We start from the raw sequence: 12,487 nt of genomic DNA on the forward strand, positions 1-12,487 counted from the left end.
GTCGCGCAAGAAAGATACTCGACGCGCCCTCTGTGAGAACGTGGCGGAAGCGGCGAACTCGCCGATAAAATATGGCGTATGTTTTGTTTGTGTGCGCGAGGAGGATGGTTACGCGCGGAGCGTACGACGGCGGTTGTAAAGTTTAGGTCTTAATATTTCGCGATCGCGAAAGGGTGAGCAGGTAGCGAGGGATCGCATGAGTTCGGGCGCGGCAAGTGGCGCGTGACGCGATGAACGCGACGAGCCTGTACGTGTCGACGTGTCGACTGGTGCTACAGGCGGACGCCGACGACCCCAACTCCTGGACGGATCTCTACAGACTGGTGCCGTATCTGCGACAGAGTCTCAGCTGCACCGTCTGCTCGAATCTACTGATCGAGCCGCACACGCCGACCGAGACCAACTGTCAGCATCACGTGTGCCGCGGCTGCCGTGGCGGCCGCAAGAAGCTGAAGCCGTCATGCGGCTGGTGCAAGGACTACGACAAGTACGTGGAGAACGTGCAGCTACGGATACTGCTGCAGTGCTACAAGAAGCTATGCGAGTACCTAACCAGCACCGGCATCTATCGCACCCTGTTGATCACCGTCACGTCCGCGAACAATGCCACCACCAACGCACCGTCCACCATCGGTGCCACCAGCCTGATGGAGCTTATCCAAGAAGGCGCAGGTTTCAAGGACGAATTCAAGAGCAACGCCGGCCTGTCCAAATCCGCGTACAGTATCCTACCGTGCGTTTATACCAGTACTACCTCCACTCAGACGCAGGGGAATAGTATCCAGACCACCGAGGCCATGTCTCAGAGTATACCTGGTATGTAAATGCAGAAATGTTTCCTTGAAATGAGTCTTTACAAATAAATATCTACATAATTGTATTAATGTAAGATAAATAGCATTTATCGTGCAAGTAATATTTTCAATCGGGTTTTTGCTCTGTCACAAATTAGAATCACCAACGATTCGTACAGTATCGAATGGATCCTCCATATATTCCGTGATGTACGCTGGATCTGGTAATAAAATTACGATAAAACGGAAAGCGGCAGCTACAGAAGACACAGAGAACACTGGGCAACAGGAGACTGATGGAAGTCAGCACAGCTCTGTAGGAGGGGTAAAATGCATTCCGTCTTCCCACCTTAAATATGGGACCCCTTCTGAGAAAAAATCTTCAAAGAGCAGCAAAGTAATTTCAATAGATATTCGGTTTAATCTTATGCCTTACAGGACTTTTTACATTGCACTTTAATCTTTATTTAAATGCCTAATAAATAAGTCTATCCTTCGTTAACACTTCTTGTAAGGTATAATAATTTTTCTGACTTACATTTATTAACAATCATAGTTGAGCTTAATTAACAGTTGTACATATTTATCGCTCTTATTTTTGTACTAATCTTAGTTTTAAAGAAATCTTGACATATATATGTATTTATGTAATATATTATATGTGTATATATTGTATACATTCACCTAGGTCCCATAAGAAAGATCAATGCAGATGTTTGTGAAGAAAAAAAATGAGAGAATATTTTTAAAACTAGAATGAATATTCTTTTCAAAGAATATTCGATCAAACTTTTAATTTTGACTTCTGCATCGATCTGTAATATTTAATTATATTGATGTTTTCTCACTAATATTGAAAATGATGTAAATCATTTTGTTATAAGCAGTCCTCGGGCAATTTTAAAAAGCCAAGGTCAAGTTCTGCCAGAAGTAAGAGAAAAGGATGCAGATGTGGTAATGCCACTGCAATACCTGGGAAACTCACCTGTTGTGGTCAGAGGTGTCCTTGTTATGTGGAAAGTAAACCTTGCGTAGAGTGTAGATGTAGAGGTTGCAGAAATCCTCATACGGCAGATGGATTAAAGGTATTGTGTCTATTTGATTGAAACTCACTGTGTATTCAATTCTGTTCTGTGTCTTATATAATTCTTACACATTTCAGATCCGTCCACATATACCTGAACTTCATAATTTACAATTACAACTGTCTACTTCTTTGGATTGCGACGCGTTAAGTGGAGATCCTCTAGGATCCGTGCCGCAGTGTCTCTCTACATCTCCTACAACGATACAAGTGTTAAATGTGTATTCTACTCCAAGACTAGACATTGACAATGTACCACAGAACTTACCCGCTGCCTTGTTAGTAGGGGAAGATGCTATGATAAGTACTGAAAGTGAAGCGGAAGACAGTGATATACAAATTGATGCATGACAAAGTATGTAAACAGATATCGCGAAGGACCATACCATACAGTGATTATCAAGGTGTGACACTGCGTCTTAATAAGCAAAGACACATTATGTAAATAGCTCAATTAGAACAAAGTTTTAACAGAAACAATTACGAAAATCAAAAACATAATTACGAATTTGCAAGGGTAAAGTAATTTATAGAAATATCGTATATAAAAAATGGGGGTTTACATATGATTTACTATATTTGAATATTTGTATATTTGTAAATATTTTATTATAATATTAAAAATGCAAATATTGAATTAGATACTATTATTATATTTAATTAGATTCAATTAAATATTGGATGCTTAATCATGATAACAGTCAATTTTGCCTAATATTAATCACTGTTATGATTTAGCATCTATTATTTTGTTACATATGATGTGTTATATAGCGCTTCTAAAATTATATGAACATTATTCGATTAAAGCCTGATTTATGCAGATCGTAACCGTTAACTTGTGTCGAAACTAGCAAGGTTTAATATTGTGGAATTTCAATACTTTCGTTCGACAAGTCGGTCTGCATAAATCAGGCTTAATTGTATAGTATAAAAGGCAAGTTTCATAGAACATGAAAACATTTTCTACGTATTGATTGACTATATATTACGATTCCAATAATTATAACGGATAAATATGTTTCCTTTATACTCTGTATATTTATAATGCTGATGATACAATTATACACATTTTTTGTGAATACACATATACTAAAGTATATTTTTGGTTGATCTATAAATGCTGAACGATATTTATTCATACGTTCAACAATTGTGAATTTATAATAAATTAGCTTATTGAGACCACAGATATACGAATTATCCATGAGAATTGTTTGAGCTAACGCGAGTTAAATTAAAATACGCAAAAGCCAATAAATTTAATATTTACGCATTAAAAAATATCTCGTTCAACTTGCCAGTTGTACATACAATGACAAAAAGATCGTTATCTATTTTGCATACTTTTTACTATCTCTAAGTATAAATCATAAAAAATGTGAAACAGTAATCTGTTAAATTATACAATTTAGGATTGCATCGAAATAATAATAAATAATGTACGTGAACCGCGTATATATTAGATATTAACAAAGAATCTAAATAAATCGAAAAGTGAGGAGGTCTATACGTAATATGGAATATAAAAATTGTTTATATTATTTTATAGGAAGTCACAATTTTATTTAGATAAACGTAAAGTTTTTATTTGCCTAAAACTTGAAATTGAAAATGGTTTCAATAGCGTTACTATCAGTGTTGGATTTATCAGTGGGCAATATAGGTATTGGCCTAGAACAGAAATTTTTTACTATTTTTAATAAAAAAATATTAATAAAAATATAATTTTGTTGTCATATTTCAAGAAAAGAAGAATAATTATTTTTATATACTGTATATTTAATAATTTTTGCTTTTTTTTAAAGTAATATTCTTTAATATTTTAGTATTAGTTATAATTTAAATTACATCAAAAAGAGTGGCAAACAAACTAGTAAGCTATCATTATATATATTTTTTTCTGATATATATATGTATAGCAGAAAAAAATAAAGTATATACACATATACTTTTACAACAAAAATATATTTTTTCTTCCAGTATATATATACATACAGATACGTGTATATATACATATAAGTGAATAATTTTTCTTTTGAGTTGTACTGTATATATTTATGTGCCTACAGATTGCAAACAGCTAAATCCAACCCTGATTATTATATATATTACATAAAGCTTATTTTTTTTATTACCCTAAAAGGTATTCAAAGATTTGTAAACTGTATCTAAAAATATTTCTGTTGAATCATTTATAACTTATGATATAGAAATAATATGAATATTATAGCAAATTTCGGAATATCATTCTATTCACGCGAGTATAATTCAATTTATTGATCACTCATTAATGCATACGAAACATTAGTACAAAATTACTAAATATATATAAGGTACTTTTTATTTTTGCGGACGACTATAAGTGCGTGTGTACGAGCGTATACGTACGTGGGCTCTTTTAGAGCATTTGTGAATTCATCCATCAATTAGTCTTTGTAATTACAACTAAATACAAATGACATACATTTTTCTCTCCTTTCACAATAGGATATACTTTCATAGTATGTAACTGTGTGATCTCATAGCTATATCTGATGGTAGTCTGCGATAAGAAAATTCATTGATCGTGCAAAGAAAAAAAATTTGTGAAGTAAATGCACAAAGTGTATAGATTAATTCCTCTTTAAATAAAAAAAAAAAAAATAATAAAAAACGAAAAGATTGGTACATAGCACACGATCACATACACGTTATATAAAAATAAGGCAATATACAATAAAACTCAAGATAAAATTAATAATATATTGTATTTTTATACATATAAAAGTTAATATCAAGTTGCATGTTATTGCCATTTTAATTCACATAGCCCATAATTTTGCGAATTACACACAAATATACAAATAAATTAAATCTCTCCGTTCGTTAATTTTGTCTTATGTAAAGCTAGTGAAAATAATTACGAATATATTCGAATTATTTAAAGACCCATTTTTTAAACCAACTGGAAAGAATTGCAAATTCTTTGAAACCAATTACATTAAATATCTCGATGCATTTCGATTAATATTGCATATTGAATACTATGTTTCATATGTACATATTAAAATAGCAGTTGGGACCTAGTTACAGCTTAAATGACAACATATTTGAGGCGTAGTTGAGGAGTGACTTTTAAAATATCAGACGTGAATGATCATAATTTGATCATTGATACATGCATAATATTTGTAGCAAATAATTATGATATAGATCATATGTGTAATTCACACATTCCAATATTTAGTTGTAGCACGAGGTCTTATCATAAGGTACATACGTGTTATGTTTCGAATAAAACTTATTTTAATATTTTTAATATCAAGATTGTCGAAGTTCAAATTACATAGAAAGCTAATTAAAGTTACTCCTCAATAGAAGATCAATTATTCATATTTAAATACGAAATGTCACTGTAAAATATAATTAATTCCCAGCGAATGGCGAATATTTTATTCAAGCGTATGTATGTAATATATACAGTGTTCGTTAATATCTCTTTTGTTATTCATGAACTATTGATGTATCATATACATTGTGGAGTTAAGGGACATATGTTTCAACTATGTAACTTATCAGAGATGACGTTAAAAGTTGTCTTAAAAAAAAAGAGAGAAAAAAAAAAGGAAAATGCAAGTTGCATATTGTCATGACATATAGAGCTAATAGAATAAAAATATTTTACATACTAGAATTTGCATCATTTTGTAAAAAAAGAAGAAAAAAGAAAAAGATATGAAATAAGAACGTATATCTATTTTATTTGTATACAAGTAATGAAAATCCTGCGCATGAGAGTTCTACAATGAAAACATATTTATAAACTCTTTATTTGAAATACATACTTTTTGTACATGTTATATTTTAATAAGATGCGACAATATTTTACTGAAACCACAATAATACACAATATGGTGTGTATAATAGATTATACAAAAAAAAGAGATAATAGATAATTTACAATTATAAAAATATTTATGTACAGATATGTAATTCTATTTCGTTCTATCTTTTGTTAAAATATCATAAAGCTCATTTCTATGTTCGCCGATGATTGTATACAATCTTTTGAAAAATCTTTTGGCAGCTTCTTTTAAAAATGTCTTCCTTCTTATAACTGCATTTAATTTGTCTTGTGCCTCTTCTATTTCGAGGTCTATGGCTTCTAAATCTGGTATCGCATCTTGCATTTCTTTAATTTCGTTTTTTAGGTCTTCAATCTGTTTTATTAGTTTGGTTATTTCCTTCTTCGCATCTGCCTTCATCTGATTGATATGAGACATATCCTGCTTAAATTTGTTTTCATCCGGCAACAATTTAATTTTTTCTTGCAGTTTCTTCAATTTTGTGATTTCAGAATCAATTAAAGAGTTTATCTCATTGCATTGCTCCAACAATGTTTCGTTGAATTTCTTTATTAAAGCGAACTTGTCTTCCATTATCTCCATCATCTGCAGATTCAACAAACCTTTTTCCGGGATCTTTAATTCATCGAAATTAACGCCAACATCACTGTCGATATGCATAAAAACCTCTTTATTATACACTAATATTTTTTTATTGAGATTATTACTAGAAGATGCTAATTGTATATCTAAAGTGTATATTTCTTTTTGATAATCTTTTAAATGTTCGATAAATTGATGAACATAGTTTTGAATTTCCGTGTATTTTGTAATTATGTTTTTCTCTTCCATCTTGGACATTGGTTGATTTTTCACAATAAAGATTAATTCTTCATATTGTATATTTCCTATTCGAATTTGCTCCTTGAAAGCTTGGTACTCTGCACTTAATTGATTCTTCTCGATGGAAAGTTGGTTTAAATAAACCTCGATAGTTGTAATATTATCTAATCCTTTAGATTCCTTAGCACGCAAAGATGTTAATTTATGTTGCAGATATTCAAGTTTTTCATCCAATTTTTTTGACTCTTTCTCGTGCACTTGTAACTTCATTTTTTCTTCTTCCAATTTTTTACGTGCCTGAGTTATATCATCATCAGTAATACCCTGTTGGACCAAAATATCTTGCAAATATCGGTTTAATAATTTTTCTTCTTCGTCAAGTTTTTCGTCGTTCCAAGCCCTATAGCATTCCAACAATGCTTGAAATTCCATCCTGGAACTTTGAGCCTGCTGCTCCGTTCCTACGAATGGCAAGTTTGCCAATTCGAATTTGTTAAACGCGATTTCTCTTACTTGGCACGCTTCTACCAACCAGCCAATCCAACCAAGAACATTGGGCCACGAATGCATCGCATTGGCAGTTTTTAACCATGCTTTGGTCACCGTGCCAGGATAATGTAGCTTCTTCGTGCATTTCGGTAATTCGTCTATGTAATTTGTCATTGTGAAATCTTGTTTGATATCAAGGTATTTCAATAGTATGTTAGAAACATCCACGAACATTTTCAATGTAATTGGTTTTAAACTGCCATTGCTGTTTAGTATCGATGAGCATTGATTTGTATAAAAGAAGCTATCTATTTTATTCAATAGGGTCATCTGATAAGTCTTATCTGTTAAGGGCCTTGTGTCCTTTCTAGGACCTTTACTTGAGACCACGATGCTACGATCGCCAGATGGTGATCGACCCATTGGTAGTGGGGCCTTAAGTCTGCTCGTACTTGCTGTAAGTACTATGCTTGGTTGAAGCTTGGTGGAAAGTCTCAGTGGAGTAATTGGGGTTGTTGGTTGACATATTGGAGTTTTACCTGCAAACATACATACGTTGAAAATGATTTAAATAGAAAAAAATTGAAATACCTTGAATTAAATAAATAGAAAATTAAACAATATATATAAGCTCAGTACATTTAAAAATCAATAATAAAGAGCTGTTAAAGCAAGCTAGCTCGTTATGTATAAATTAAGACTTCAAACTTGTGTTTCATAATAAACTCATTGAGTTTTAAATTATGTTAGCTCCCTTCATCAGCCCTTCATTAATTTTTAAATGTATTAAATTAAATTATTGCTTTATATATACAGGGTGTCTAAAAAAAGAATCACATATTTTGATAGCAAGTAGTATTGATCAAAACAAAAAGAAAAGGTCTAATTAACATGGGTCCTGAAATTAATATCTTCAAAGATACAAGCTATTTTATTATTTGAGCTCTTTGTCATTTTCTTATTAGTCGGGTCATCTTTAGAATGTAATGAACAAAGGAGTAGGAAAGAGTAGGGTACAATGGAGATATCTTTTTTCTAGGTGCCTTAAAAAATAAAAAATAAACAAAAAGAGATAAAGAAATAATTTTTATTTTAATATGAAATGTAATCATTAATCTTCTATAAAAAAAACTGAAATAAAGAAACTAAATGTACGTACATGATAACAAAATAAAAACTCCTTTTTTTACAAAAAACAAAAAATTTTAATGCTAACTAAGACGATTAATCTTGTACTGACGAACTCTCGTATAGCAACAGTAGTAAACACTCTTTTGTTTACTAGGGCTGCTCACATTCGTCAAGACCTACGCAATGTCGTTTGACTTGTAGTATCTATTGCAAATGTAAATATCAGGAGACATTCTAAAGATGACACGACTAATAAGAAAATGACAAAGAGCTCGAATAACAAAATAGTTTGTATCTTTAAAGATATTAGTTTTAGGACCATGTTAATTAGACCTTTTCTTCTTGTTTTGATCAATACTATCTGCTATCAAAATATGTGACCCTTTTTGTAGACACCCTGTGTATATATATATATATATATATATATATATATATATATATATATATATATATATATAAAATATTACAGATTAGAGCCTGGATTAGGGCATGATCAATGAGATACTTATAAATTTCTTTTATATTTAATTTTATTCGCTATTACTAAATTAATTCTTACCTTACAAACATAGTGGACAATCAATTTTTATTCATATAAATTTCCATTTCAAACTTTGAAAGCAAATAAAAATTATATATTTTATTTTTTTCCAAAATAAAGTGCAAATGCTTATTTTAAAAATTTGCGTGTTCATGAATTTTTAAAGATTAAAAAACAATTATTTTTAAATAGGTCAGATTAGAGATACCCATGTTTGTACAAATAAAAAAGAAGCTGTTCACATTACATTAATATATTAAATATCATTATTGTTTCTTATTACAACTTACATGTAAAAGAAAGACTTTTCAAGTACATTTTTTTTCTTTTCTCTTGGACGCCAAAATGTCTATTGCCGGTTCTGACTATGTTCCCTTTCACACATGATGTGCCATGTGCATTATGCGTGAAATGGAATCTATTGAAGACACATTTCTATCTTGTGTTGGTTCGTATAAAATTATAAGAAAAAAAAAGAAGACTCGCGGGATGGCACGTGGCTCAGTGCGAAAACAGTTAATTTGTAGTAAGTTACAAGTTTCCGAGTTCGAGTTCAATCCTCATCCTACATGTGCTTCAGTTTTACAGTGGTAAGGTAACTCGTATTTCGAGAACCCATGTTTAATTTACAATGAAAAAAAAAAATCGAGATTTACCTGGCACTTTCAAGTACGACTTTCTGCCGAGTGATCCCGCTCTGTCACTGGACGAGCTTCTAAAACGAGGCCTGGGAATGTGAGAGGTTTCACCGATCGAGATTCCCTTTGGTTTCAGTCCGGTTTGTGCTCTTCGTTGATCGTTCCGAGTTAAGCTGGATTCCCGTTCGATAGCGGATATCCTTACGGGATTACTGGACGATCTACGTTTGGCCGAACTCTGATGCATGATTACTTTTATCAGCCAACACGTAAAATCGAAAGAAGTTCCAAAATCTTTCCCGCTGGAATTTACGACGACTTGTGAGTCATTGGTCGTCGTGAGCGCTTGTAAACTCTTGCAAATGCTTGTGAACACATGAACTGTCGTGAAATCCAGTGAAGTCCGAAGCAGTCTGAGGTAAGATTTGAATTTTCTGTTATACAACTGGTTTTAGCGTCGCCAATACAAAACGACAAAATTCTCTGTCGTGTTCTGACAGTTGGGCCAACTTGGTATTAAGATATGCACTAGAAAATTGATTATAAACTGAACTTTCTGTACTTACCATTTTTTTCCCTAATATTTAATTATATATCTGTTTTACTTTAAATACAAAAAGTTAAAAAGATATTGAATTTCTATTACAGTTTTTATATTTCCTCTCAGCTTTTTTCTTCCAAGGCCACAATGTATAATACACAGCGTTTGTTTTGATCGCGTAAAGTGCACATAATATCACTAGAATTGTCTTTTCGCGCTACACGTCAGATTAGGTTAGGTTGATAATTTGGGTTCTGCGGTTCTGCTCCTTGCAACTGAACTTTATGTACTTTCCATCTTTTCTCTTTCTTTCCAATGTCTAATTTATATATCTATTTCATTGCATAAGAAACGAGAAACAATCATGCATAGACTTCTCACTATTTACATGTGGATTTATTTATATCGTTTACAAATTAAAATTGCATCGGACACACTTGTAATGTTAAATATATAAGTATACAAATATGCACCGAGTGTATAATAATGAAATGATTAATAATCAACTGTATTACATTTTGTCTTAATGATGTTATAACAAAATGTGGAACATGATGTTGATGAAATTTTTTAACACAATTATTAAAAACCAAAGAGTGCAGGTAAGATTTTTATGCTGTAGATTCTTTGCGTTTATAAAGGTTAGATTAGTAATTTTTAAATGATAAGTATATAGATTATTTTACAATAATATTTTATATAAACTTAAATTTATATTTTTTTGTCATAATTTACTAAAGAATTTTTTTAGTTTTTTAAAATTTAATAGTTTTATTCCTCAATTTACAGATTTATAAGCATTGGGCACAAAATGCGACTGTTTTTAAAATGAACAGCATGTGTACCAATGCTTTCGACATGAACCTTCTTTCTCCAGAAGATAAGGAGAAAATACTCGAAGTGATAAATAACAAAACCACAAAGGATCTATTACAGTGAGTGAATCATTTACATAAGAAAATTTCCTGAACCTGCATGCTAGATGTATTATAAATTTTGGATCATAAATTTATTATCATTAAAATTCCTTTTGCAAAGGTATTCCATTACTAAGAAACGTGCAGAAAAATTAGAATTGCACCGTGCGAATGACGGGCCTTTTAAATCGCTGGATGATTTATTAAAAGTACAGAGTATGAACAACAAATGGGTATATAATTTTTATAAGTCAATTATATGTGGCAAGAGAAAGGCAAGCCCTAAAAAGATTATGTCAGGCTTGGTTGTAACACCACAAAATACCGAAGCTGATTTAAAAGTATGAAAAACCAAATATTTCTTAAGTTTTTAAAGATTAGATTAAAAAGTATATATTAATAATTTTTTCTTATCTTCATACATTTTCGATAAATTCTACATTTTATCTGTTTATTATAGGATATTAACACAGTGTTAGGTATATATGTAGGATATGATTTGATAAGTTGGTCATTATTAGACCGCAATTGCGAGGTATTACAGTGGGACTATAAATCCTTTCAGCGAAAAGAGAAAAAAGAAAATATTCACTCTTTACTCCAAACAGTAAATATTGAAGCATTAAAGTTTTTTTTATTAGTGAAATAAATTATTTAAACATCTTAGTTGCCACCAATCGCGTAGGACAAATATTTTACAACTTTTTTTTACATTTAGACAATACCAATTGCTAGAAAATTACCGAAGGCTGATCGGTATGTAATGCAAGAAACCGGTGGTGATGTAGGCCGTATACAAAATCGCCAATTTTATCAGAATTTTGTACAACGGTCTATAATAGGCGCTATCATTCTATCGCATCTGACAATAATGGATAGTAAATTTAACGGTATGACCATTGTACTTTATCAGTCGTATTAATGTTACAAAGTCTGAAATTTATCAAGTATTTAGTTGTTTCGTTATTTTCTTTATCAAATAAAAATTAATTGTCGATTAATAAAAAACAAAGTTTTCTCTTTCATAACTATACAATTCGAAAAATAAGTGCACTTTTGTGTTGTTTTAATGTTAATATCTTTGTTATGTACTGTGAGAAATAAAAGTCTAACCATTTTATTACTAATTTTTCAGACACCACAGGATTTGTGGCAAATAATATCTTTATACTTCGGCAGCATGTATTGCGAAAAATATACGGACTTATAATTGATAATGAAGCTATCTCCACACAATACATGGTGCAAAAGTTATTGCAGGAAAGTGACGAACTAATAAAAACAAAGGAACCTAAAGTGTTAATAAGGACAGATTTAAGAGATATGTACAACGCACAAAGTTCTGTTTATCAAGAACAAATTAGTTGGTCATTATTAATAGCGTTGGCTTTTATAGAATTAATTGTACATAGAAGAACTGATATGATTCTTCGTGAGGTTCCACAGAAATTGTAAAGCATAATGTTACCTATTATCGATAGCAATGTTAACAAAAAGTAAATAATCCTGCCAAGAGAACATAGTCAATGAATTTTTTGTAAAGTGAATAAAGATTTTTTTCTAATAATTTGTTTAACTTATATAATAAAAAAGGAAATAAACCATCAATTCTAAATATTATAAAGTTTATTATATTCGTATCATCGTAATCAAGGAAAAAAATTGTTATAAAACAGAGCAAC

The 12,487-nt window shown here is 31.2% G+C and overlaps 3 protein-coding genes across 6 annotated transcripts; 2 read left to right on the forward strand and 1 right to left on the reverse strand.

The window, feature by feature from the left end:
- Positions 1-52: 52 nt before the first annotated feature.
- LOC105198512 (E3 ubiquitin-protein ligase MSL2) lies at positions 53-4,664 on the forward strand. 4 transcript variants are annotated; one of them, XM_011165244.3, is made up of 4 exons: positions 53-816; positions 953-1,191; positions 1,679-1,879; positions 1,957-4,664. In XM_011165244.3, the coding sequence occupies exons 1-4, from the start codon at positions 231-233 to the stop codon at positions 2,227-2,229; spliced, it is 1,299 nt and encodes a 432-aa protein (XP_011163546.1). In that variant the 5' UTR covers positions 53-230; the 3' UTR covers positions 2,230-4,664. The 4 variants fall into 4 exon arrangements, with proteins under 4 accessions (XP_011163546.1, XP_011163547.1, XP_025992936.1 ...); XM_011165245.3 differs by having other exon boundaries at positions 1,682-1,879; XM_026137151.2 differs by having other exon boundaries at positions 953-1,119.
- Positions 4,665-5,459: 795 nt separating this feature from the next.
- On the reverse strand, positions 5,460-9,812 carry LOC105198514 (kinetochore protein ndc80). The gene is made up of 2 exons (XM_011165249.3): positions 9,366-9,812; positions 5,460-7,576 (listed from the first exon to the last, which is right to left on the reverse strand). Exons 1-2 carry the CDS (start codon positions 9,592-9,594, stop codon positions 5,856-5,858), a joined length of 1,950 nt encoding a protein of 649 aa, XP_011163551.1. The 5' UTR covers positions 9,595-9,812; the 3' UTR covers positions 5,460-5,855.
- Positions 9,813-10,128: 316 nt separating this feature from the next.
- Positions 10,129-12,372, forward strand: LOC105198513 (transcription elongation factor, mitochondrial). The gene is made up of 6 exons (XM_011165247.3): positions 10,129-10,490; positions 10,678-10,823; positions 10,927-11,146; positions 11,266-11,412; positions 11,524-11,695; positions 11,941-12,372. The coding sequence occupies exons 1-6, from the start codon at positions 10,431-10,433 to the stop codon at positions 12,258-12,260; spliced, it is 1,065 nt and encodes a 354-aa protein (XP_011163549.1). The 5' UTR covers positions 10,129-10,430; the 3' UTR covers positions 12,261-12,372.
- The last annotated feature ends 115 nt before the right edge of the window (positions 12,373-12,487 follow it).

This window comes from Solenopsis invicta, chromosome 12, assembly GCF_016802725.1.
Source record: "Solenopsis invicta isolate M01_SB chromosome 12, UNIL_Sinv_3.0, whole genome shotgun sequence".
Taxonomy (NCBI): domain Eukaryota; kingdom Metazoa; phylum Arthropoda; class Insecta; order Hymenoptera; family Formicidae; genus Solenopsis; species Solenopsis invicta.